We start from the raw sequence: 23,893 nt of genomic DNA on the forward strand, positions 1-23,893 counted from the left end.
ACAAAGAGCCCCACAGCAGCTCAGGCTTCCTCGGGGTGGCCAGGCGATGGCTGCAGCCCCAGCCAACTGCAAGAGCATTGGAAGTAAGCTCCCCCAAGCCACCCCCTGTCTTTCCCTCCAGTCCCCAGTGAGCCCTGGGCTGCAGGGCACAGCAAACCATATCTCTTTCTGCAGGGGATCCCTGTCCTGCCCCACACCCAGGGGACCCACCACTCACTGTCAAGGTCGGTGGGGTCTTGTCCCCGGAGTGAAGCGAGAGGTCACCCAGGGAGTGGGCACTGGTCCCCAGGTGGAGTTGCCTGTGGCTGTGGTGAGGAGCGAAGTGGAGGCTCTCCAGGGATTCTGCCTTGCGGGGCAGCTGCTTGGATGCCAGTGACTCTTCATTGCCTGGTGGCACCGAGGCCTCCAGCTGTGGGCAGCCAGCCTTCCTGCAGATGGGGCATGACAGCAGCACGGACAGGCTTACCAAGCCCTCGGGGAACAGCAAGAACTGGGGACACTGGGGGTTTTAGCAACGCTGGCAGCAGGACGACCTCTGCTGAGCTGCAGTGTGCTGGTACCTGGTGGTATTAAGTGGCTGTGCTTCACCAACGCCGAGGTCAAGGCTGTCAGTGCTGAGATCAGCAGGGTTCTGGCAGAAAGTCTCCTGGCCCTTCAGCGTGTCTGCTGCCCCCTGGAACTTGCCAAGCTCCTGTAGCTGCTGATTGGCAAGCTCCACCTGGATGGGAAGGAAGGGATGGATCCTCAGAGAGCCAGCAACAAAGGGGAGGAGGAGGAAGGGTGTGGAGTCCTGCTGTGCTGTGCCCACCTGAGCCTCCAGACTGCAGACCTGGCTGGTGAGGTTCTGGCAGCTCAGTTCTGACTCCCTGACCTGCAGGATGCTCTGCTCCAGCTCCTTGGCCAACCTCTCTGACTCCATCCGCAGCTCCGCATTCTCTTTCTGCAGTTGCTCCATGGCCTTCAGCTTCTCTGCCAGATCCTGGTTCTGCTGCTTCTCTGCATCATAGCACATTTTTGCTTTCTCCATCTAGGATGTCAAGGAGAGAAAACCCATCAAGCTTCCTCATGGGGCACGGGGGCAGCAGGGCCATGCCAGCCCCTGCCATACCTGCTCTTTGTAGTGCTTGGCTGCCTGTTCCTTCTGGGTGAGCTGTGCCTGAAGCTCTGCCACCTTCTCCTGCTGGCGGGTGGCCTCTGCCCGCAGTTCCCCTTCCAGCACCTGTGGGCAGGGAAGAAATTGCCTTAGAGGCACCCCACACCCCTGCCTCCCCCAGCTGAAGCCCCTGGAGAGCCACCAACAGCTCGAGGGCTGGCCAAGAGCTCAGCCCTGCAGGATTTTGGCCCCTGTTTACCTTAACTCTCTGCTCCTGGGTTTGGACAGCCTTCTCGTGCTGGGTCAGCTTTTCATTCAGCTCCTCCACCTGAAAGTATGGGTCGGTCAGACCAGCTCCAGGCACAAGACTCCCATCTACAATCTTCCAGTGGAGGAGCATGTCCCTCCCCTCCAGCTCCGGGAGCAGGACACCGGAGGTTTCCTGCCCCGGGGGGCTGTTCAGCCGTACCTTCACGGAGCAAGCTCCCAGTACTTCAGGTACCACACTTGAGGCAGGCAAACACAGCTGCTCCATGTTAGTCTTTGCAGGGAGGAGGCTTGCACTACCCAAGTGTAAGGACAGTGAGACTCTTCTCAACATACTGTCAACGATGGCAATTCTGTCCGCACCTCCTCTGCCCCCAAAGCTTCTGTCACTGATTGCAGCGACCCTCACAACACGGGACCAAGCATGGGAACAGGACAACTCGGACAATGATTCCATTGACACTGATAAACCTTTTGATCCAGGTCCTATAGATCTGGAAAAGGAGCTAGACCTTTCCCCCACCCTCCTCGTCTCTCCCGATGCATTGATTGTATTTTTGGGGAGGGTGAAAGGGGGTCTGAGGGATTGGTGGCAGGAATGCAAGTGGGAAACCCTTAAGTGAGGGGGTTTGGGCCTTGATTGAAAACCTTAATTGGGGAATTGCTGTTAATTCTATTACGTATACCTTGTTTTTTACAGTGCTTATGAAAACTAATGACTTGTTTGGTTTCAAAGGTTCTTTTTGTGCAACAGGAAGGGGGAGACACAGGAGCGGGCTGGAAATTAGGATTGTGCGTGGCAATCAGCTGAGGGGAATGTGCTCGAGCTTGTAGGTCACTAACCCTGGGAGGACAAGGAGTGTGAATAGACACAACAATTAACATGATGAGTCATGCTGAGAGAGGATAGGGGAGTGGGGGACGGATGGCGCCAAGGAGAGGTAACACCTTGCTGTTAATTGATGGCAGTTAACCACCAATCGGGGATTGCCTGGTATGCAAGGCTTAGCTTCAAGAACCAATCTGTTTAAAACGCGCAGCTTCTGAAAGTATAAACTTGTGCTTCTGTACAATAAATTGACATTTGCTTGCATCAAGCTGCGTCCTGTCTCCATCGCAGCATACAAGGAGTCATGTTGTTTCTGCTAGGTATTGAAAAAGCAAATTTAATGCAAGAGCCCGTCTTAGCTTTTGGGGTTTAATTTTGAAGGAAAGCATGATTATCCATGAGTATTTATCAGCTTCACATAAAGGAATACTGAAAAAAACAATTTTTTAAATCAATTACCAAAATGTCCCAGTTTCACGGGATCATCGTTGGGGAAGGCATGTCTGACTGCGGGGCTCCCATTCCCTCCATTACATCATTTACTTGTCTTAAATCTTTTAACAAATGCCATTTGCCTGATTTCTTTTTTTTTTAATCACAAACACAGGGGTATTCCAAGGACTGTAGGAAGGTTCTAGGTGTCCTTGTGCTAATTGTTCTTTAACTAATTGTTGGAGGGCTACACATTTTTCCTCAGGAAGGGGCCACTGTTCCACCCAAACAGGGGTATCTGCCAGCCAAGTCAAAGGCAGGGTAGGTCTTCGTATGCCCTCCATCGCAGTGGCCCTATTAAAAATCCTTCTGGGTACCAATAACAACTTCCCCACTGTCCGCAAACATCCCGTCCCCACAAATTCATAGGGACATCAAGCACATAGGGATGGATTGTTGCTGTCTGGCCTTCAGGGTTTTGAACTTGTACCATATACTGACCTTGGACACTGTGTCACACCACCCACTCCCACCAATATGGAACCTGCTGAGCAGACAGGCCAAGTGTGAGGCCAGATGTGCACAGATGTAACAGTCGCATCTGCTCCCATGTCAATCATTCTGGGCACCCATGTTGCAGGAGGAGTCCCTTTGGCAAAGGTGATTTTACAGGTTAGAATTGGTTGAGCATTTTGTATGCTCTTGAGTCCAGACAATTTGTGGTGTTCCTGTCAAACCGAACCCTTCTTTGCCCCAGACTTTGTCATGGGCGTAATTAAGTTGTGCCTGGAAAGGAATTAATTGTGCGGTCCAGTTACCTTCAGGAATTGACATGGGGGGGTGGGGGTCCACACCATTGCTTGAATCTGACCCATGTAATCGGCATCAATGACTCCTGGTGAGACAAACCACCCTTGTAATGTTGCACTAGAACATCCAAGCAACAGCGCACTCATTTTATTGCCGATGGGTCCCACAGCATTCGGTACTTTATCATCCTCTATTGTGAGCAGCTGCTGTGGTAACATCTATCCGGCGCTCCCTGAAGTTCGGGCTGTGACTTGGCTGCATAAGCCTGGAATTGTTGTGGAGGATTCATTTGTATCGTCACACGGTTCCTCCCCACGTTCCTCCTCCCGTTTCCCTGCTTTCTGTTGCCACCTACAAGTAACTGTCCTTGAGCGTTAAATTTAGATCTACAGTATTTTGTAAAATGCCCTGGTTTCTTACATCGACTGTATACCAAACAGTATATCCATTCATTCTATTAAAGTGGGATTACAATGCACCATGCCTGCAATCACCTTTCTACAATCCTCATTCACATTGTCCTTAGCTAATTGAAGTAACAATGCTTCCTTGGCTGACCCATTCTGTATTTGCTCGTCCAAGGCGTCTCTCAACCTATCCAGGAATGACACGTATCCCTCATTTGGGCCTTGTTTTATCGTGGTCCATGACGGTTGTGGAGTGCCATGATCTGGAACTTGCAATAAAGCTTGGAGAGCTAATTCTTTTCCCTGCTGCAGGGGATGTAAGTGAGCTTGTAACTGAGGAGACTTAACTGGAGCCTCCCCCATCAATTGTGGAATCCCTGCCCCAAAACGTGGATTGTCCTGGGGTATTCTAAATTCATCAGTGATTGCTCATTTGCCAAGCGCCTCCAATTTGACTCAAACATTAACATTTGCATAGGGGTCAATATAATTTGCACAACTGAACAGCAATCATGAGCAGTAAGCTCTGCTGTGAAAATACTATGTAACAATGATTGAACATAAGGTGGGCCTATTCCATGCTGTATATGAGTTGATCTTAACTCTATCACTCCCCAGTTGAAAGGTTCCCACTCGGGGGGAGCTTTACCATCCTTTCGAAGCACTGGGCAGGCTAACACCCTGCCCCCCATGGCGGTTGCAGCATCGATATCCCCTTCCGCAAGTGCTTGCTCCTGCATCTTTTTCCAGAACCACAGAAGAATCTGTGTTCCCGGACAGGGTGGTCCAGATGTGGCCAGAGGTGGGTCGCTTTACAGCAGCATTGGTCTCAGACAGAGCATGGGTTAACGCTTGGGGAAACAATGCTGGAAAAGTCCCATTTCTCTGCCCAGCTTAGTTTGCCCCCACAGTCTCAGCCTGAGCTGCCCAGGGACCCTGCAGAGGCCTCGTGGCTGTGACCGGGGTGGGCTGGGGGCTCCCTGAGCATCCCCCAGAGCAGGGAGAGCCTGGCTGGGCAGGAGCTCTCAGCAGCCAGGGTCTGGCAGCCGTCTCCCCTTGCCGAGACCCACTGTGGTGTGTCAGCCCCGCAGCGGGCACGGCTGCAAGCCGCATGGGCGCTTTGCCGGCTGAAGGCCTGAGCCTGCGCGGCCTCAGCTTTGTGCCCTGGTTTCTGTAACTTACAGCCACACGCTACAGCAAAGCGTGGTCATCTTGTCCCTTTGCTCAGCCAGCAACCCCCCCTTGACAGAACAGTGCGCCACAAATGTGTATAGAGCCCTATCTATGTGGTGGCATCATTCAACACCACCCCATGCCCTTTTATTTTTTTTTCTCTGGAGGCTTTGAATCTCTTCAAAATCAAAAGCCTCATTTAGATCAGATAACTATAATACTTGCTCGCGTTGCAACATAGATTTCCGGGGAGGTTCCATCTGATACAGCTACATGTTGTCAACAAAACTACGACAGCGATACCTATAACAAGGACAGTCTGTAAGGGATTCGCTAGCCGTCCGGTTGTTGACCGCCCGCCCAACTCTTGAGGCAGCCCTTTGCATCTCATCCAGTTGTTTCTGGAGATCCTCAGTAGCATTTGGGACATGTAAGCAACAGTGCCCAGCATCTAGTTTTACGTACCCGCATACTCCATGTGCTTCAGCTAGTAATAAAGCTAACACCAGCCAATTCTGTAAAACACTTTTTCTATTTGCTTCTACTTGTTCACCCATCAGTTTGAATCCCTTTTCAGTTGCTTTAGATAGTGCAACCGAGGGCAATCAGCTCGGCTTCCCGAGCAGAGACCTTTGCGGGCAAAGCTTGTGATTCTGTTAACCTCGTCGATGGCAGTTCCAGCGCACCCAGGCAATCGTTATCCCTCTCGGGGACAGCTGCTGCCGTCAGCATACAGCTCCCAGCCTGCTTCTTGAGATCTGGGGGCTGGAGCAGACTTCCTCAATGGTCCGGGGCCAGCCGACGTCCTCCTTTTTGTTTCAGTACCGTCATGACCAAGTGTGGTACCTAGGCGGTAACCTTCTGCCCCACGGGAACTCAGGGGCCTCGTGAATCAGCAGCCCAGTTGCTGCTGCTGCTTGAAGGCATCCAGGCCATCCTGAGCTCAGCTCATCCAGCTGTTGGGAGAAGTAAGCTACAGCGTGCCACTGGGGCCCTAAAAACTTGCACCACTACTCCTAAGGCCGTACTTTCTCTCTCCTGGGTGAAAAGATCAAAGGTCTTTATTAAAAGCATGGGTAATGCCGGCACGGGGGCCTCCGTCAGAGCTCGCTCCAGGCGCTTGAAAGCAGCGTTACCCCCTTCTGTCCAGTCAATGCAGCCACTGCAGGAAGCTTTCAGTAGCTCATACAGCGGCTTCACAACGAATCCGTAATTGGCTCTCCGAAGCCGACACCATGCCGCCATTCTGCCAGATGCTGGTACGGAAGCTGCACAGGGCTACTTGTGCCCGGGCCCATGTCCGCATCTTGGTCTTTGTCCCCATCCGCAGCCTTGTCCGTGTGCGCACCTTCCCCCGGCAGCTCGGCTCTAAGGCCCTGGGGCCACACTCTGGTCCCCAGCAGCCCTGGCACCCCCTGGCTGGGGCTGCTCCTCTTCCCTGGTGAGCAGGGGGGAAGGAACCCTGGGGAGGGCCCCAGCACAGGCCGCCCCTCCACACTTGGCCATCAGCACTTGCAGAAACGTTTGGTACCCCATGGCCATCACGAGGGTGTCCTGGACGATGCGCATGAGCTCTTCAGCGAGGTTATGCGTGACCGTGGCTGAGGGGCTGCAGGGGGTGGCTCCACATCGACGGGGCTCTGCGGCCTGTCCCTGCCATCCGTGGGGAACTCCTTGTGCTTTGGCCCCTCTGGCAGCTCCAGTGGGATGGCCTGGCCAAGGGTGAGCCCCGGCTTCCCCACCAGCACCCAGGTGGCTCTGGGGGACCGGGCAAGTCCCATGCGCGTTACTGCGGCTGGCTCTGCCATCGCACCAGGCCAGGGCTCCGGGACACAGCAGAGGGAGCCCAGGGAAGAGGAGCCGCTGCATGACGGGGATGGCAGCAGGGCCTGCAGGGACTGGTGCTCCCTCCTCAGAGCATCTGCACTTGCCCGGCACTGGAGGACTGTGGCATACGAGGCACGGACCTTGCAAGGGTTGTGAGGCAAAGACATTTATTGTTACTTAGTTACAGCTTTTATAATTTATACTCTGTACGTGCGCTGCTAAAAGCTTTATTATTTCTGAAGCTCTACTGTCCATGCACCCAGCCCCTGCTCACTACAGGCGACTCTGCTGTTCCCGCTGTTCCCTTATCCTCTAGAGGTGAGATCACTGTTCCCCTTGTTTCTGTCTCATCCAGGTTTATTCTCATACTCCCTCAAAGTTATTTACATCTTTGCTGCAGGATCAGAGCTGCACATCGTCAAAGCAAGGCCACAGCTGCACATTATCACTGTCAAACACCGCACTGTCTCCGTTCTCTAAAGAGGATGGGGAAGAGCAAAGGCTCTTGCCCTGCAGTGCTCATGCACATCAGCAAGCCCATGGGCAAAGTTCCAGCTTCTGCAAGTGAGGATCAGCACGTTCCCTGCACAGCAACTGGGAGGGTAGTTGTGTGTCGGGTTGTCCTTCGAGGAGCCTGGCCTCTTCTTCCTCAGCCAAAGTGCCAGGGGTCACAGAACCACACCATGGTCAGGGCTGGAGGGGACCTCTGGAGATGGTCTAGTCCAACCCCCGGCAAAAGCAGGCCCTCCTGGAGCAGGCTGCACAGAATTGTGCCCAGGTGGTGCTGGCACGTCTGCAGAGGAGGGGGCTCCACAGCCTCTGGGCAGCCTGTGCCAGTGATCTTACTGGGAGCGCTGTGCCAGGGTCCCTGCGCCAGGGGACAAGAGTCTGGTCCGGCTGCAATGTCGGGCACTGCAGGGGGCAGGGAGATGTTGAGCACAACAAGCCCCTGCCACGCTCCCTCCCTCCACGCGTCACAGCGCCTGTCCCCAAGTCCCCAGTGGCTGTGGGAGCCACCACGCCCTGGGCACCCTGTCCCCCCGCTGCCCCCCTCACCGCTGTGCGTGCCGCTGCAGTCCCTGCACTCCCAGGACTCGGTGGCATCTTCCAGGGCGGAGCAGCACTGGTGGGTCCCACGGGAGCCACAGGAGCTGCAGACCAGGACTCTCCAGGGTCTGGGGAGAGCAACGGTACCCACTGCCACCAAAGGTCCCCGAGCTGTGGGCCGACAGCCCCGGCACTGTGCCGAGCCCAGCTCTCCCCTGCTCCCGTCCTGGCAGCCGGGGCTGAGCTGCCAGAACGCACCCTGCGCCATGCCTGGCTCAGCATCCCAGGGAACCTCCACCCCTGCCCGTCAGAGGAGACGAAGGCATCGTGTCCTCACTGGGGCTGCGGGGTCCGGGGCCACCAGCACTCACCCCGCCTGCTCTGCCTGGTCGTGGCCCAGAGGGCACAGGCACTGGTCGGCGTCGCAGGAGCTCTGCCAGAGCACCAAGTCGAGGAGAGAGCCCTCCTCCTCCCAGGCAGCATCCCTGTGGGAAGAGGGGAGCACTCAGCACCGGGGACGTGGGGGACACCCCGTCGGCACCCAGGAGGGCCAGTGGGGATCAGCTGGGGTATTGCGGAGGGCAAGGGAGGCAGCGGGGAGGGTACCGACCTGTCGGGGATTTTGATGCCCAAGCGGAACATCTCTGCCTGGAAGGCTGTCATGTCCCGGCACAGAGGGCTCCGAAAGTGGTGCAGGCCCGAGCGCAGCGCCTGGCCCTAGGGCAGAGGTGGCATCGGCATCAGCAGTGGCGGGAGGGACCCGTTCGCTCCCCGGAGCTGGGTGACGGGGTGACCACCGGGCTGACCATGTCAGGGACCGGGGTGATGGCGCCTACCTGGATGCAGCGGCGGTGGAACCAGGCGCTGGCGCGGCTGGGGCAGACCATGGTGGTATAACAGGGCCGCCCCGCCACCTCGTCCCGGCAGATTAGGCAGAGGGTCTGGTCCCGCTGCGTCGCCCTCACTCGCTGCACCGGCCGGTGCCTCCAGCAGAAGGACCTCCGGGATGGAGGTGGCAGTTCAGCCCCAGCCCTCTTCCTCCTCTTCCTCCCCCTCCTTCTCCTTCTCCTCCTCCTGCACAGCCCCACAGCAGGCCCAGCGGGGCAGCCACACTCACCTGTACTCCCCGAAGAACTGGGAGACGCAGCCCCGCTCGCTGCCACAGGGCAAGTGGAACGTCCAGCGGCAGCGCCAGCCGCGGCAGGAGATGGAGGCGCCCGGCAGCCGGCAGATGCAGCACCTCTGGGAACGGCACGGAGGTGGATGGCGTCAGCACCACATGCCCCTGGGGATCCCGGTTTGCCCTCACCATGAAGACCCGTGCTATGTTTTGGGGGGCCACCAGGCCAAGGACACCGGGCCACTGATAAAGCAACCGCTCCTCTCCAAGTCCCCAACTCCCACAGAAATGGGTCATTTTGAATCACGGAGGACCTGGCGGTTGCTTGCAGCCGGCTGCCAGAGCATCCCTAGGGGTTGCCGGCCCGTGCAGCGCGGCACGTGGGGCATGGGAACAGCGCTGGGGGCACGTGGCCCCAAGCCTCATCTTCTGTGCTGTCCGTTTCATCACCCGCCTGACGTCGCGGAGACTTGAGAAAGCCGTAGAAGCCATGTTGATCGGCCCCTCTCTGTCTGAGCCTGCTGGCGTGGAACTGCAAGAGGGGAACAGAGGGCATGTGCCAGGGGCTGCCGGCGATGCGGGGCTGGGAACTGGGGGCCGTTGGGGGTGTCGAGCCCCAGGGACTCACCACGCAGTTCTCGTGGACACAGAGTTCATGCTTTTGGCGCAGCTCCCCAGCGATGTCCGGGTCGCAGTCTGGTGGAGACGACGCCACTGCTGGCCCCGCCGCGTCCGCTTCTACAAGCCCCCGTGGTGGCAGTGTTAGTGAAGAAGAGCAATGGGTTCCCCTGCCAGTGAGCGGCTGGGGGGTGCAGGGCTGGGAGCCTCCCGCAGTGCCCCCCCATCTGGAATGTTAAATATTTCCTCTGCCCCGGTGCTGTGACTTATCCATCCATCTATCTCCGCAGGTGGGAGTGTGACACCGTCAGTGCCCGACCCCAGTGGGGACGGGCTGGCACTGGGCACTGCTGGCACCCACAAAATGGGGGGTGGTCGTGTCTGGCACCCCAGTGGTTGCGCTGCCTTCGGAGGACCGGGCTGGGCTGGAGAAAGGGGCTGGCAGGAACCTCACTGGGTGCAGCAAGTGCCGAGTCCTGCCCCTGGGGAGGAACAAGCCCCGGCACCAGCACAGGCTGCGGACGCCCGGCTGGAAAGCAGCTTGGCAGAGAGGGGCCTGGTGGGCACCTCAACCAGCTGCCCATTGAGCAGGGGGTCTGGACCCCTTGGAAAGGTGGGATCCGGTTTGTATCGAGACCCCACGGTGAGCCCATATACCACAAATTTAACGTCCCATTGTCCCCAGGTTGGCCTGTTCAGATTCGTAGCAAATGGGGTATGGGCTTGGTCCCTTCCATATTGTTTTGTCCAATGCACGTAACAGAGTTGATACACGGGAGATAAATCCTCGAGCCCATGAGAACACTCCCCTAAGGAACTGTTCACAAACAATGAGCTGTGAAACATGGTCGTGGGACCCAGTGGAAGGAAACCTGGTGTGTCCCAGAGCTTCAAACCCATATTTGCCATATGTGTACTTGTTGGGGTTTTCCTGCACCAGGGTTTAAACCTGGAGATCCCACATGTTATGGAAAAACTACCCATTGAGAAACAGCGTTGAAGTGTAGAGTTTTGCCTACCCATGAAGCACAGTGGAATTTTGTGTGGGAAGGAAAAGAAAAAACCTACGACCCATCGGCACCCTCCACCGCTCAATATCCAGCCCCTCGGGTCCTTTCTGGAGACGTCCTCGCACCTGCGTGTGCACGGAACAGCGTGTTTACGCGGTGCCATCAGTACCCCAACCACGTGCCCCTCTAGAACATTGGCCTCTGCTGACCCCAGGGATAGCCGGGGGAAACGGGATGGTCATACCCCTCGGGCTGCACCCGAGTGGGTAAGAGGGGTGCGAGCACGCGATTATTATGCCTGGGGAACACAAGTGGCCCTGGCATCCAGGGCCCGTTTCGGCCCTGGTGAGCTTCTGGGTAGAGAAGCCCACACTGAGCTGGAGATGCGGTGAGGTCAGGGGAGACCCCCAGATCCTGCCCCTGCCCCTCAGCCATGCCCGGGCTCTTCACAGTGGTGCTGACATGTGGAATGTTTAATCCATAACTCGGGGTAAGTTATAAAGCAGGTGTGTTTATTGCAGCGCCAGGTGCAAGGGGGGGTCGCTCCTCCTAACTTGCACACCTAGTTGTACTCACAATGCATATTTATATAGTGAAGTTGGTTAGTTCTGCCCAAAGTCTACAGCTAACTAAATATTGGTTAGTTGCTTCCTCGCTTCAATTTGAAGGTACAGTTCATTTTAACTTTACTGGGCATGCTCCCCAAGCAGGGGTTCACTCTCTTCGGGGGGGCCACTTGAGTAGGAGGTCGGGATCTCCCCCTACCACAACTATTTTAACCTCGTGCCCTCGAGCCTTACAACTTCAGCAGTTTTTCTTTTAGCACTTAGCAAGTCCTTGTCAGAAGGCTACTGATGGACATGCTTGTGGAGCTCCTCTGCGCCTGTACTGACCGTCCCTTCTGAAGCGCTGCACAGGCCGAGCTCCAGACCTTCTCGCAGCTAATGAGGCTCCTGCCTGACTGTTGATAGTTCCTGTCATCTGTGCAACTCCTGCCTGTACAGTTTTAGGGTTTTCACTGTATTTTCTCGAATCAACACAGCCCCACATTCTCCTCACACCCCCGTACCCCCGCCCCATGGCACCACAGACAGCCCCCCTCCTTACACACACCCCTACCCCCCTCACAGAGCCCCACACCCCCCCACTCACGGCACTGTGGAAAGCATAGGCATGATTCATGTCAAAATAGAATATGGTGTGATGGGTGTAATTGTTGTGCCCTGTGTGGATCTAGGGTAATTTGTGACCTCTATAACCTGTATCACAATTGTAATGAATGTTCAGAATCAAACGGAGAACATGTAAAAATAAAATATAGGCGAATGTGCTTCTCCTTTAAAGCAGTGTAACCACTTCTTAGAAACTCCGCCTAGAGCTGATCCAATCGCTACTTAGAAAAGCGCCCCAAGAAGACAAAGACCCTGAGACTCTCAAAGCGCCAAAGAGACAAACACCCTGAGAGTCTTGGGAGACCCAATAGGCGAGAAGGCTACCCCAGTAACTCCGGTGACGCAGTGGAGGGAGAGCGGGACCATTATCCGGCGAGAAGAGATTGGTCACGATGCTGGTGCAAGAATATAAAAGATGCTGTTTTCAGAACTCGGCGTGCGTGTGGTGGAGCTAAGGGAGCTCTCCGCACACCCAGCGCTGTTTTGCTTATTGTTTCTCAGCCTAAATTGATTGAACCCAAATAAATTGTATTCGTTTATAACAGGCACCACCGCCAACCCCCTACCCACCCCCACCCCACCCCCATGGCACCACAGACACCCCCTCCTCACACAGCGCCCCCCCCCCCCCCCGGCACCACAGACACCCCCTCACCCCCCCCCCTCACGGCACCACAGACACACACCACCCCCCACACACTCACGGCACCACAGACAACCCCCTCCTCACACCCCCCCTACCCCCACCCCACACCCATGGCACCACAGACAACCCCCCTCCTCACACAGTGCCCACACACACACACACACTCACGGCACCACAGACACCCCCCCCTCCTCACACACGCCCCCCAGACACCCCCCCCCCCTCACAGCACCAACCACGGACAACCCCCTCCTCACGCACCCTCTACCCCCACCCCCACGCACCACTGACACCCCCCCGCACACACACACCCCCCTCACACCCATGCACCACAGACACCCCCCCTCCTCACACACGCCCCCCCACCCCCACCCCACGCCCGACCATAGAGTTCACAGTCATCCACAGCCCAGAGGAGCCCCACACGCATCCCCCTCACCCGCCCCAGGCCCCAGCAGCCCCGCCGGGCGGCACCGCCCGCCCCTCACCCCGCGGGCCGGGGGCTGCTCCAGCCTCTCTCCCGGCCCCACTCCCCGGGAGGGCCCCGCACGGCCGCCGCCGCCGCCCCCCCGCGCCGCCCCGTCGCCATAGCAATGGGGCACGCCAGCGCTACGAACTACGTTTCCCGGCGTGCAACGCGGCGGAGAGGGGGTGTGGCTTTCCTGCCCGCCCTCTCCCGTCGGCCTCCGCGCGGGGCCAATCAGGAGCGAACAGGTCGCGCGGCGAGGGCGGGGGCGGAGGGCGGCGAGAAGATGGCGGCCAAAGGCGGCAGGAACGGGCTGCTCGATAAGGTACCGCGCTGCCGCCCGCCCGGGGGCCGGCCCGCCCGCCCGCCGCGCCGCTTCCCGCCGACGGCACCCCCTGCCCCAGCCGTGTCCCTAGAGCCGACACGGCCGCGGCCGCCCCGAGCTCGGCGCTGAGGGGCATCCCCCGCCTCAGGCGCGGCGCCTAGGGGACCACCGCCCGCTGCCGCCGCCTCGCAGGAACCGGGCAGGGGGAGAGGCGCGGGGAGGGAGGGAGCGTCCCCTGGGCAGGTCGAGTACGCTGGGCTGCCGAGGCAGCAGCAGCCGCCTGCCAGACCGCCACTTCTGGTTTTTTTTTTGTTTTTTTTTTTTTTCTTTTTTTTCCTTCCCTGTGCCGGCGTAGCTGGTTTTAGCCCAGCCGCCCTGACAGAGCCGGCTGGCGGTGCCGCGCTCGGCCGGGAGAGTGACGCCGGGCAGGGGTCGGGCGGAGCGGAGCGTGCTGAGCCCGGTCTCGCCTCGGCGGTTTGAAGGCGCCGGGTTGTGGGGCCGCTTTGGCCTGGGCCGGGTTTGCAGCGCTCGGGGGTGGGGGCGCAGCCCCTGGGCCCCTCGGCGGGCTTCTGGCTGGAGCCCAGCACCTGCCGGCGTTCGTCTGGTCTCGAGGAGACGGAACAGTTGTGTATCTCTTGAGTGCGAGAGGGTGTATCTTCAGAGCAGTGCATTTGGCGTCGGTCGTTGAACTTCAGAGTGGTTTCAGTTGCAGCCATCCACATTTTGAAGTTCATAGAGATGTGTACACTCGTGATTTCTAAAGAGTATCGTTTTCTTGCGTCTGTTTGAGGTGACGTTACCCTTACTATCCCTGAAGAACTTGGTGCGTTTTCTTTAGACCAGTAGATTAAGCTGTTGAGGGAGTTATTTTAGGGGACGACATGCTAGTGAAGTATTTCTATCTTCTGTGAGTGTGCCTAGCTTTCGGTTTTGAAATGACAGTGTCTTGTGATTAAACTTAAAGAACTTTGGAAAGTATCCTGCTCTCCAGGCAGTCGTGTGCCTCCTGTGTGTTCTGTGGATGCTGAGGGCTTTCAGAATGAAAAGGAGTTGTTGGCAAAGGAAACATGTTGGTGCAGGAGCTGAATCCTTTAGTGAGAAACCATTGAATAGTTTCAGCAGGGCTTCTACCTGAAGTACATATACACACTTGATAATGTTCTGTCTTCTTTTCCATCTGTCTCCATGCTGATTTGTGGGCCTTCATTTCCTCCCCCCTGGATGACTTAAATGAAATCTGGTAATTTCTGTGAACCGGTGTATATATTGCTGAGGTATTATCTGGAGAATTGTGGCCTTAGGTCATTAATTTGCTCAGGCCTGTCTCAAACAGCAAAATAACAGGTTATCGACAAGGCTTGACAGTATCAGGATGGGTTACTTGTTTAGCGTATTTTTTTTGTACGTCACTGGTAAGCTAAGTTAGGGCGAATTTAGGGAGTTCTGTGTTTTAACTATCCCATTTTTGGTCCTTCTCGTGTTCTTTAACTGTTTGTGATAATCGGGAGCTTCTCCTGATCTCTGCCTGCTTAATCAGGACCGCCTTAAGAGCTGCACAGCCACTGAACTTGATGTGGTGTGCAGCAGTGGCTACAGTCCTCTCAAGCACATTTGAGATGTCACGCATTTAGTGCAACGCTAAGTAACCGATCACAATCTGCTACTGTTAGAGCAAAACCTTCAAAAGTTTTGCAAGCTCCGACACTAAAGCCAGTCGTGAATACCAACTATTGTGACCGTCTGCTGCTCCTGTGCCCCAAAAGTTGCTCTCTGGTACCAGGGGATGTTGACTGTGGGTATGGGCAGGCAGCACTGGTATTCTGGGGAGAGTGTGATCCAGAATTTCTTCCTCCAAGGCAGAGGCTGAGGTAGTCGGAGCTGAGAATGGCCACGCTGACTCGCTGGAGTTTGCTGCAACTCTTCCTTGAAGAGGAGGGAACTGATGTTTAGCGAGGTGTCCCTGGACTCTGCCACTTGCAAATCCTGCTTCTGCCAGCTCATGGTGTGCAATGTCACTGTTATTTTAGAATTTATGTGGGGAGGGGTGGAGATGTGCGGTTTGGGACTGGCTGCTCTGTTGGCTGCAGCCCCAACTACAGGAAAAGGCGGTCAGCTGCCGTGTCAGCTGTGTGCATTGAAGGAGTGGACATGTTTCATCTGCTGAGGCCCTTCCAACCTCCCTTGGCTGCACTGTTGTGTGTTCAAATTTGAATTCTACGTTTTAGGAAGGGGAGGTTCCTTTCTTTTCATGCTTGAAACAGAAAACACAGATTATGAGCAGTAATGTTATTCCCCTTGAGTTTATGTAGTCTACGCTGGTGCTCCTCTTGCAGTAGCAACAAATCTTTTTTTACTGTATGACGTGGGCATTTATGTTTGTAATACCCAAAGTGTGCCATAAACTTCAGAGCAATATTTGAAGAGACAAGCTAGCTACCCAGAAGATGTTTCAGGCTAAAATTGGACGTGATGTGAATGAGGCTGACAGTAGCAGCAGAAGGAATAAGGCAGGGGAAGAAAAAAGTTGAGTTTGTGCCATGTCTTTCCTCTGAGATGTGAACATCTTGAAATTTCTCCCATAGGATTTTCATGTGCCTCCTGCCAATGAGGGAGCTTTGTGAAGGGATTTAAATGAAGGTGATAGCTTGACAAAGAGCCTTGCAAGTGCTCAGGTCCTGTGGTGTCTGCTGTGAAAGCAAGCACTTTTTTTTGGAGCTCACAGCGGAATGCTCTCCTGTTGCAGTCCAGCTGCAGGCAGTGTCTTTGCTCTTTGTTTGTGAACACCTGAGGTCCTTGTGTGCTTCTAGTGTCAGATTGGTTTTGCAGCTTTCTGAAGTTGCATTTCTGATTTTATTCTTTCATTCTTTAGTCAGGTAACCACAGGCTATAGTTCAGCCTTTGCTCTGAAGCCTTTTTCTTACATGGGTACACTTTCAGGTACCAAATCCACTTCCTAGCTGTGCCTGGTTGTAGAACATCGTAGTTGCAGTATAGGATGTGTTCAGGACAAGTGTGATAACCTGCCACTTGGTTGTTAAAACAAAGGAGTCAAAAACCACCCAAACTAAAAAACTGCTTTGAACTGGTGGTTGGGTGAGTTTTTTTCCCTCCGTCAGGCTGGAACTAAAATCTGAGTTTTTCTTTTGAAACCTTTGGAGCTCACACCTGAAGTGCTCAAAATAAATAACTAGCTGAAAAATACCATCCACTAGCCAGAGGAGCAGATGTGTTTGCATCTGCCAGGCTCCACAGCACATCGGTGCAGCTTCACCTTCCTTCCCCGCGTCTGCAGGCAAGGCAGGGCTATTCTGCAGACCCAAGAGTGGGGTGGAGGCTTTTCCCCTGCAGTGGAGGGTGACCACTTGGTGGTAGCAGCCAAATCTCTGGCGCTTTCCCAAGCTGAACGTGGGGATGGCCATCAGTCAAAGGTTTTGCTCACAGCTGCACTGTCGTGTAGATGTCAACATCCAGATGTGCACACATTTCTGTTGTGTCCATGTGGATGGACTTGTCCATGACACATGGCCAACACATGTCCAACGTGTGGACACATGGATGTTGATGGCTTTGTTTGAGCACCTCCTTCTGCTCCTCTTCCACAGCACTGGTGCTTCAGGGACCAGCGCAGCATCCCAGCCTCTCCCTAGGTCTGATGCTGCAGATCAGCCTGGAAGAATTAGGGAAGCAGCAGCAGCAGCGCTGCAGTGCTGTACTGTGTTAGGAGAAGTAACCTCAGGGGAACATCGCAATGCAGGTAAAGGGAGGGCTAAAGCTTCTCCCTGGCTGAAGTCCCAAACTGCAGATGTGTCCCTGTTGCAAGGTCCTCCTGACATGAACCGCCCTGAGATTATCAAGCTGTTACTGTCTTGAACCAGGACTTGTTCAGGCTTCCTTGTGACTGAGGCTGAACTGAAGAACTGCTGGTACAGCTCATTGTTTTAGGCAGTCTAAGATCAGATTATTCCCACCCTACCCACCCCCCAGTAACAGCTTTATTTCAAAAAATACATCATTTGGGCTTTATATCTACCCTTGAAAGTGGTGGTTCTCTGTTGGAGATCACTATCAGTTAAATACTGCCTGCGTTGGGTGGTTTGGGACAGAGAGCGAGAAACAAGAATCTAGTTCTCCCTCTGTCCCAGGCTTCCTGGATACCCATTATTATGACAGCTCCTTGACTCATTTTACATATGGATATTCCCCTCTCTGCAAATCCCTTTTGCAGGTGAAGTGTTAGCAGTCCTGTGACTGCAGGGCTGCTTTCCAGTGTGCCTGTAAAATAGTTGTAAAATCTTGAGGGTGTGTGTTTGTTTTTTTAAATCCTGGCACTTTCATTTATTTCTTGGTTCTTGAGCTTTTCTCATTAGTGTTTTCCAACTGTTCTATCTTCAAATAAGCTGTTGGCTTTATCTGGGAGGAGAAGAAATTTTTGCGTAAGTCTTGATTCCATCCACACAGACTCTAGGAAGAAAAACCAGACATAATAAGATTGACTGAAAACTTGAGCATTGATGATGAGATAAACATACTGTACTTTAATACCAGGTAAACTGCTGTTGCTGAAAGCAAAGATTGCAATATTAAATATTTAATCCTAACACATATCACAAAAATTACACTGGAGTGATACCTTCTCAAATGTCTCTGGATTCTTCCTCTGACTTAGGAGTAAGCTGGAGAATGCTGTCATATTTTATACTAAGGATTGTCTTGTTTTAGCCCCAGAAATGCAGAAAACATTCAAAATATTTGCTCAGATGTATTTTTTATTTCTACAAAATTATTCCTTTAGTGCCCTTTGGGCGTGAAAAACCCCACACAGGCTAGTAAAACTGTACTTAAGGGGAGATCTGCTCTGGAGAGAGCCTTCAAACGGCCTGTGAAGGTTCCTTGTGGTGTTAAGAACTTCTCATTCATTTTGTTCTTTATTATTTGTAAAAAGCAGCAGGGGGAAGAGTTGACCAGCTATAAAGACTGAGCCTTTTCACAGAGTTTTATCGATAACAAAAATAAAATCTGCAGGCTGAGTGATGCCTTCCCTCCTCAGTAAGGCTTGCCTTCACCTGAGCTGTATGAGTACAATGAAGGACAGAATATTTCCCCACAGTCACGTCTGAGTGTGGGGTTCAGTTATCGATGTATCCGGTAGCGAATCCAGATGTGCTGTGTCTTGCATGTGTCCTGCTAGACAATATTTTTGTCTTTAAAATAACAGGACTTTTCTGCACCCTACAGGAATGATTCTGTAGCAGAAGTAGCTGGTGCTGTTTCAGGGAAGTACTCTGTTTTAGGGGTTTGCTAGAGAGCATTTCTGTGTCGACAGGCTTGTTGTTTTACCTTCCACTCCCTTGCAAGAAATGGAGCCTGCACCTGGCAACCGTGAGGTAACATCTGGATGGGCTTCTTGAAAGTTGTTTTTTTTTTTTTTTAATTTATCTGTGGGATAATGAAAGAGGGATTGGATGTTGGTGTTATTACTTGGAGACTTCTGACTTGCAGTTCACTAATGAGGAAAAGGGTGGGTTTTTTTGGTTTGTTTTGTTTTCCTTTCTCCCTAGTCTAGCTCTTGATACTGTAATCTTTGGCAATTCCAGAGGGCAAGAAATAAAACTGGTGTAGATCCTTTTATAAGGAAGAATAGTTAAAAGAATTTTTCTGTATTCTTTCATAGCAAAGGGTTTGTCTTTCAATTGTCATGTGTGCTAATTAACCCTAGAAAAAATGCTATAAAGAAGTAGCCACCTAAAATATTGTGTAACTTACACTGATGTGAGACCTCTTCACCAGTTGTCCGTGAATTTTAAATTCTTCTGGCTGTTGCTTTTGTCCCTCGTAAACCAGCTACTGCCTGTGCACACGTAGTGACATTTACTGTGCACCTAATAATTCATACCTGCAGAGCCTGAAGGATGATCAGGCTTTTCCCTGTGCAAGTATAGGGGAAGTAGATCAGGTTTTACATCTTTCTTTAAAACAGTTTCATTCCTGCCAGAGAAGGGAAATGAGCTCTTCTGACAGGTAGTTAATAAATCCAGCTTGTGAGCTTCAGGAGTAAGAAATAACGTGAGTGAACTTGAGAATCGTTTCTAATGGCAGCTAAAATTTGAGCTCCAGTCGCTCAACTGTTTGAAATATTTGACGACTTAAATACACAGGGCTCAAAGTCATGTGTCTTGACTGCAGCTAAAAGGAGTAGTGTCGCCAAAAAATAATGTCGTTCAGGAAAGAGGAAAACTAATGTCTTTGAAAAGCTGCAGTGTTGTGGCTGAGCTTAATTACTGATGGAAGACCCGCTTCTGAGGAAGATCTGAATGTAGGAGGGTGACAAGAGTCTTTTGCTTTCCCTCTGGAGGATGGTCTGAGTGAAACTTCATTTGTTTGTGCCTTTATATTCTCCCCTTGTACCCAGATTGTTAAGAGTGCCTGGAAATCTTTCTTCTGACACTAAACCCAAAAAAGTCTGTTGGTGATAGCACAGCTGAAAAGCGTGAACGTGTTCAAAGGCAAGAATTAAGCCATAACCAACACCTTCTGTGGATGGCAGCAGGAGCAGCGAATGCAGAATCAAAATTAGAGTAAAACTGATGTAAAAAGTCACTCCGCCAAATACGTTCAGTACCCGTGACAAGATTTACAGGCTTCATTCTGCAAGGGTAACGGGTACGTCTGCGCTGAGTGACTGTTGGAGTGGTACAGCTGTGTAACAGGCACCGGATTCCCTCCATCTCTGGTCAGGTTTTCCTGGGTAGCTGTTTTGTGGGTTGCCTCCTATCTTTGTGCTCACGACAGGAACATGCATATTAAAATGAAAGGTTAACCCATGCCACGTTCTCATATAAGTGTTCGGTTTCCGTTGCAGTGGAAGATTGACGACAAGCCAGTAAAAATTGACAAATGGGACGGTTCAGCTGTGAAAAATTCTTTGGATGATTCTGCCAAAAAGGTGCGTTCTGTGACTGCTGGTTGCTCCCTCTTGGGAAATGCTGTCTTTTCTTAGGTTTCCACATTTAGTTTAAAAACTCTGTAAACTTTTTGTGGTTTCGTTGTGAAGTGCCCGTATCTGTGCTGGCACTGTAGCATCTCTTGAGATTTCCATGGCTAAAGCAGTGTTTGTGCTTAAGAGTATCAGCAATTATTATGATATCTGATGCAGACATTCATTCTGCGTAAAGTTTCTGCTCTGTTTACCTGTATAATTGGGATGGTTTTATCTAAATCTTTTCCAGAAACAGTTTGTCAAATTTATGAAAAGCACAAAATAAACTGGACTGTGCATTTCTCCCACAGGTTCTCCTGGAGAAGTACAAGTATGTCGAAAATTTCCGTTTGATTGATGGCCGCCTCATCATCTGCACAATCTCTTGTCTCTTTGCGATTGTAGCTTTGATTTGGGATTACCTGCACCCTTTTCCTGAATCCAAACCTGTTCTTGCCTTTTGTGTTGCATCATATCCTTTGCGGATGTTGTCTTGTTTGTACCCAAAGGGTTTTTATTTTCCCTGTGAAGCACAAGAAAACCCTTCTCTGTATGCCCTTTTTCAGGCCTGTGGGAATTTTACTTCCCGTGGTGGGGAGATCGGCCGATAATCAAATCATTTTCATGTGATGGCAAAATTCCTGCCTGTCTGGGTGTAACGCACCCAAATTTGGGTGATCTCTGGGATGCCCTGCAGCCACGGGGAAGCCTGGACAGCAATTCCAGTCACGTCAGAGTAGTCAGCAGCTGCCTGGGCAGCGGATCCACGCTCCAGGCTCCCGACCGTGTTGGGCAGATTTCTTGGATCTCAGACAGTGACTGCGCAGAGGCCGCTCCACTTAGGTGTGTTAATGTCAAACTGAAGATCAGCTCTTGAAAGCTTCCAGGGATTCTTTGGTGTTTTGATTTGGGTTTTTATTCTGCCCACAGCCTGGTTACAGAGACTTCTGCCCTAATACGATAGATTCAGGTACTGAGAGTGCAGAGTACAGAGGGGGTTCTTGCCTCTGCCTCTGCCAAAGAGGAGCAGATGCTGCATTTAGGAGGGGTAGCGCCACAAATTGAGGTTTAAATATTTAGATGTCGACTCTGTTGTAAGAGTCAACCACTCCGTTTCCAGTATTCCAGCAAAGCCGAGGTGGGGTTTTTCCTGTTTGGGCTCAGAAGGTCGCCGTGGCACCGATTTCCCTGCAGCTCCTGTAGCAAGGCAGACACCTGTAGGGGTTTTAAAAGAGAAGTGTGCGTGACAGATGAGCGGCGCTTTCCTGGAGCGGCTGACAAGTCGGCTTTCCAGGGTGGGCTTGATGGTACCAGCGAGGCAGTGTGAACTGGTAGCCTGGAAGCTTATGGCTGGCCCAGAAGTCGCTGTACCACAAACAGCTGCCTGATGGTGGGCAGGTCACTTCCCTGTTCCAGGTGACAGTTGTTCCGGTTGGCTTTCAGCACAAATGGTGGGTAATTAGTCTTGCAACACTTAAAATTATTTAATTCCAAAAATGAGAAAGATTAATTGCTTGATAGGTGCTTAGGAGGAATGCACAGCAATTAATTCTGTGGCTTGTTTGGTGTCACAGTTTCCCACTGTCTCCCAACAGATGTTGCTCCAAAACTTTAGCAGATTAATTAAAAATGGTATTTCCTTGTCATGATTTCCGCTTTTACTTCATGGTTTCACGAACAAAGCATTTTATGTGGCTGGAGAAATCCCTTTCAGGAAAGCATGTTAGGGAGTTGTTCTTTCCTCACCACTTCCAGGTGTGGATTAATGCTAGTAGTGCAACGGCAAAGATTTAAGTATCTTAATTGTTATTTAATTTCTCATGCTAATGAGGCATCAGCCAAGCATCCTGTTTGGAATGATAATGTCATGCGAGGTAGTTAAATGATGGTGTCGGAGGGAATCCAGGCGACTTCTCTACCTAATTTCTACTCCTAATTGCAACTTCTTAGTTTCCTTAACTTTTTTTGCACATATTTTGTGATGATGGGAATCCTGACCATCTATACCTCATACAAAGAAAAGAGCATTTTCCTCGTAGCTCACAGAAAAGACCCCGCGGGGATGGACCCCGACGACGTTTGGCAGCTCTCCTCCAGTCTCAAACGGTATCTATCGTATGCTCCGGCAGCCCTGGCTTCGCAGGCGGCGGTGCGGTACTGACACCGCTTCCGTTTGCCTGTGCCGCGTGCGCCTCTAGTTACCACACGCTCCGTGGCGGGGCAAAAAAGCTGCGTTTTGGTTAACTCCTAATCAAAGTGGGGGGAAATATTGGTGTCTGTGCTGGGGGTGTGAGCTTTCTGCAAAGAGCTGGCTACTGGTCATGATCTTTGCAGTTTCCCAGGCAAGTCATGATTAATATTCACCACGGAATATTATTACTCAGAAGTAATCGGCGATCTGCAGCGGGCTGGCTGAGCATCCGCCAGTCTCGTGTGTGCTGTTTCCATCCATACCTCTCTGTAGGATCTCCCTAAATATTTTTCTTTATTTTTATACCTACAAATCTGTTTCACTCATCAAAATTGATGTCCCAGCCTAGAAATGGGAGCGGTGCCAAGCGCTTCTGTGCCGCAAATGTTCACGTTTCGCTTCTCTTTAAATGGGGGGGTAGGGGAATTAACCACAAAAAGTACAAAAATCTTTAATCGTGTTGTAATTAATGCCTGCGCGTTGTAGCGGTTAGTGTCTGTGGGGAGAGCTCTGCTCCTGTGGGCTTGACCCTTGACCATGATGAGGGCTCCTCTCGGCTTTTCGTTGGTGTCTCAGCTAAGCCAGGCTTAAATTTTGCTCTGCACTCCGTGCCCTGCCCGCAGGTTTGATGACAAGTACACCCTGAAGCTGACTTTCATCAGCGGGAAAACCAAACAGCAGAGGGAAGCCGAGTTCACCAAATCCATCGCGAAATTCTTTGATAACAACGGGACGTTAGTCATGGAGGCCTACGAGCCGGAGGTGTCCAAGCTGCACGACAGCCTGGCCCTGGAGAGGAAAATAAAATGATTTCTGACGCCGCCTGCCTGTTTGGGAACGTGCTAAATTAACACCAATAAAGTGAGATAGCAAAGAAAGTGAATCATTGCCTCTGGTTTTTGTCCTGAAATCCTGTTCCTTTTTGGATGAGTGGGATTTTTCATCTTGGATCCATGATGGTTTTGTGAAGCTCATGCCCAAGCCTTCGTCCGTGTGCCTGCGCTTCGGGCGCACCGCGATGGGAGGATTTGCCGTGGGGTCCCTCAGCGCCAGCGCTGCCCTGGCTTCCTCTGCTCTGACCCGCCAGCGCCGGGGGTGTCCGGGGGGGTTTGCCATTCGCGTTTTCCTAATGTCACCTTTCCTTTCGGTGTTGGCAATTCTGGACAAAATCCTTCCGTAAAACAGATGAGTGGGTTGGTTTTGGGTTTTTTTTCAGTTGGGTGTAAGGGAGCGTGTTCTATAAAAGCCTCTTGGGTGTTGGGGTAGGGGATCGGATACCCTGCTTCGATCTCTGCCCAGGAAGGTCGTCTGCAGGGGGAAGGAAAGGGAAGCGGGAAGGTGGGGAAAAGGAAGCGGAGAGGGGAAGGAAAGGGGGGCAAGGATGGGGAAAGGGGGCAGGGAAAAGGGGGCAAGGATGGGCGAGAAGGAAGGAGAAGGGAGGAGGGGAAAGGGGTGGGGGGAAAGAAAAGGAAAGCAAAAAAGTG

General features: G+C 52.6%; 3 protein-coding genes across 4 annotated transcripts; 1 reads left to right on the forward strand and 2 right to left on the reverse strand.

Moving 5' to 3' along the window:
- Nucleotides 1-309: 309 nt before the first annotated feature.
- On the reverse strand, nucleotides 310-1,718 carry LOC119143526 (nuclear mitotic apparatus protein 1-like). Of its 2 annotated transcripts, XM_037377890.1 has the most exons (4): nucleotides 1,353-1,718; nucleotides 1,109-1,219; nucleotides 809-1,027; nucleotides 494-718 (listed from the first exon to the last, which is right to left on the reverse strand). In XM_037377890.1, exons 1-4 carry the CDS (start codon nucleotides 1,692-1,694, stop codon nucleotides 509-511), a joined length of 882 nt encoding a protein of 293 aa, XP_037233787.1. In that variant the 5' UTR covers nucleotides 1,695-1,718; the 3' UTR covers nucleotides 494-508. The 2 variants fall into 2 exon arrangements, with proteins under 2 accessions (XP_037233786.1, XP_037233787.1); XM_037377889.1 differs by having other exon boundaries at nucleotides 310-1,027.
- A 5,497-nt stretch (nucleotides 1,719-7,215) lies between these two features.
- LOC119142897 (PHD finger protein 7-like) lies at nucleotides 7,216-13,040 on the reverse strand. The gene is made up of 8 exons (XM_037376466.1): nucleotides 12,940-13,040; nucleotides 9,634-9,793; nucleotides 9,453-9,537; nucleotides 9,003-9,144; nucleotides 8,722-8,884; nucleotides 8,496-8,602; nucleotides 8,257-8,370; nucleotides 7,216-8,013 (listed from the first exon to the last, which is right to left on the reverse strand). The coding sequence occupies exons 1-8, from the start codon at nucleotides 13,038-13,040 to the stop codon at nucleotides 7,488-7,490; spliced, it is 1,398 nt and encodes a 465-aa protein (XP_037232363.1). The 3' UTR covers nucleotides 7,216-7,487.
- Nucleotides 13,041-13,130: 90 nt separating this feature from the next.
- SPCS2 (signal peptidase complex subunit 2) lies at nucleotides 13,131-23,292 on the forward strand. The gene is made up of 5 exons (XM_037377523.1): nucleotides 13,131-13,242; nucleotides 20,102-20,185; nucleotides 20,530-20,690; nucleotides 22,190-22,324; nucleotides 23,033-23,292. Exons 1-5 carry the CDS (start codon nucleotides 13,204-13,206, stop codon nucleotides 23,217-23,219), a joined length of 606 nt encoding a protein of 201 aa, XP_037233420.1. The 5' UTR covers nucleotides 13,131-13,203; the 3' UTR covers nucleotides 23,220-23,292.
- Nucleotides 23,293-23,893: the final 601 nt, after the last annotated feature.

The sequence above is a fragment of the Falco rusticolus genome, chromosome 2, assembly GCF_015220075.1.
Source record: "Falco rusticolus isolate bFalRus1 chromosome 2, bFalRus1.pri, whole genome shotgun sequence".
Taxonomy (NCBI): Eukaryota; Metazoa; Chordata; class Aves; order Falconiformes; family Falconidae; genus Falco; species Falco rusticolus.

Coding starts and splice junctions, on each gene's coding strand:
- LOC119143526 (XM_037377889.1), bottom strand. CDS start 1,694: ATGTTGAGAAGAGTCTCACTGTCCTTACACTTGGGTAGTGCAAGCCTC. Junction 1,220..1,352: donor CCCAGGAGCAGAGAGTTAAG/GTAAACAGGGGC, acceptor CCCTGCCCACAG/GTGCTGGAAGGGGAACTGCG. Junction 1,028..1,108: donor CCAAGCACTACAAAGAGCAG/GTATGGCAGGGG, acceptor TTGACATCCTAG/ATGGAGAAAGCAAAAATGTG.
- LOC119142897 (XM_037376466.1), bottom strand. CDS start 13,040: ATGGCGACGGGGCGGCGCGGGGGGGCGGCGGCGGCGGCCGTGCGGGGC. Junction 8,885..9,002: donor CAGTTCTTCGGGGAGTACAG/GTGAGTGTGGCT, acceptor TCCATCCCGGAG/GTCCTTCTGCTGGAGGCACC. Junction 8,014..8,256: donor GACCAGGCAGAGCAGGCGGG/GTGAGTGCTGGT, acceptor TGCTCTCCCCAG/ACCCTGGAGAGTCCTGGTCT.
- SPCS2 (XM_037377523.1), top strand. CDS start 13,204: ATGGCGGCCAAAGGCGGCAGGAACGGGCTGCTCGATAAG. Junction 20,691..22,189: donor CTTGCCTTTTGTGTTGCATC/ATATCCTTTGCG, acceptor CTTTTTTTGCAC/ATATTTTGTGATGATGGGAA. Junction 22,325..23,032: donor CTCTCCTCCAGTCTCAAACG/GTATCTATCGTA, acceptor CCCTGCCCGCAG/GTTTGATGACAAGTACACCC.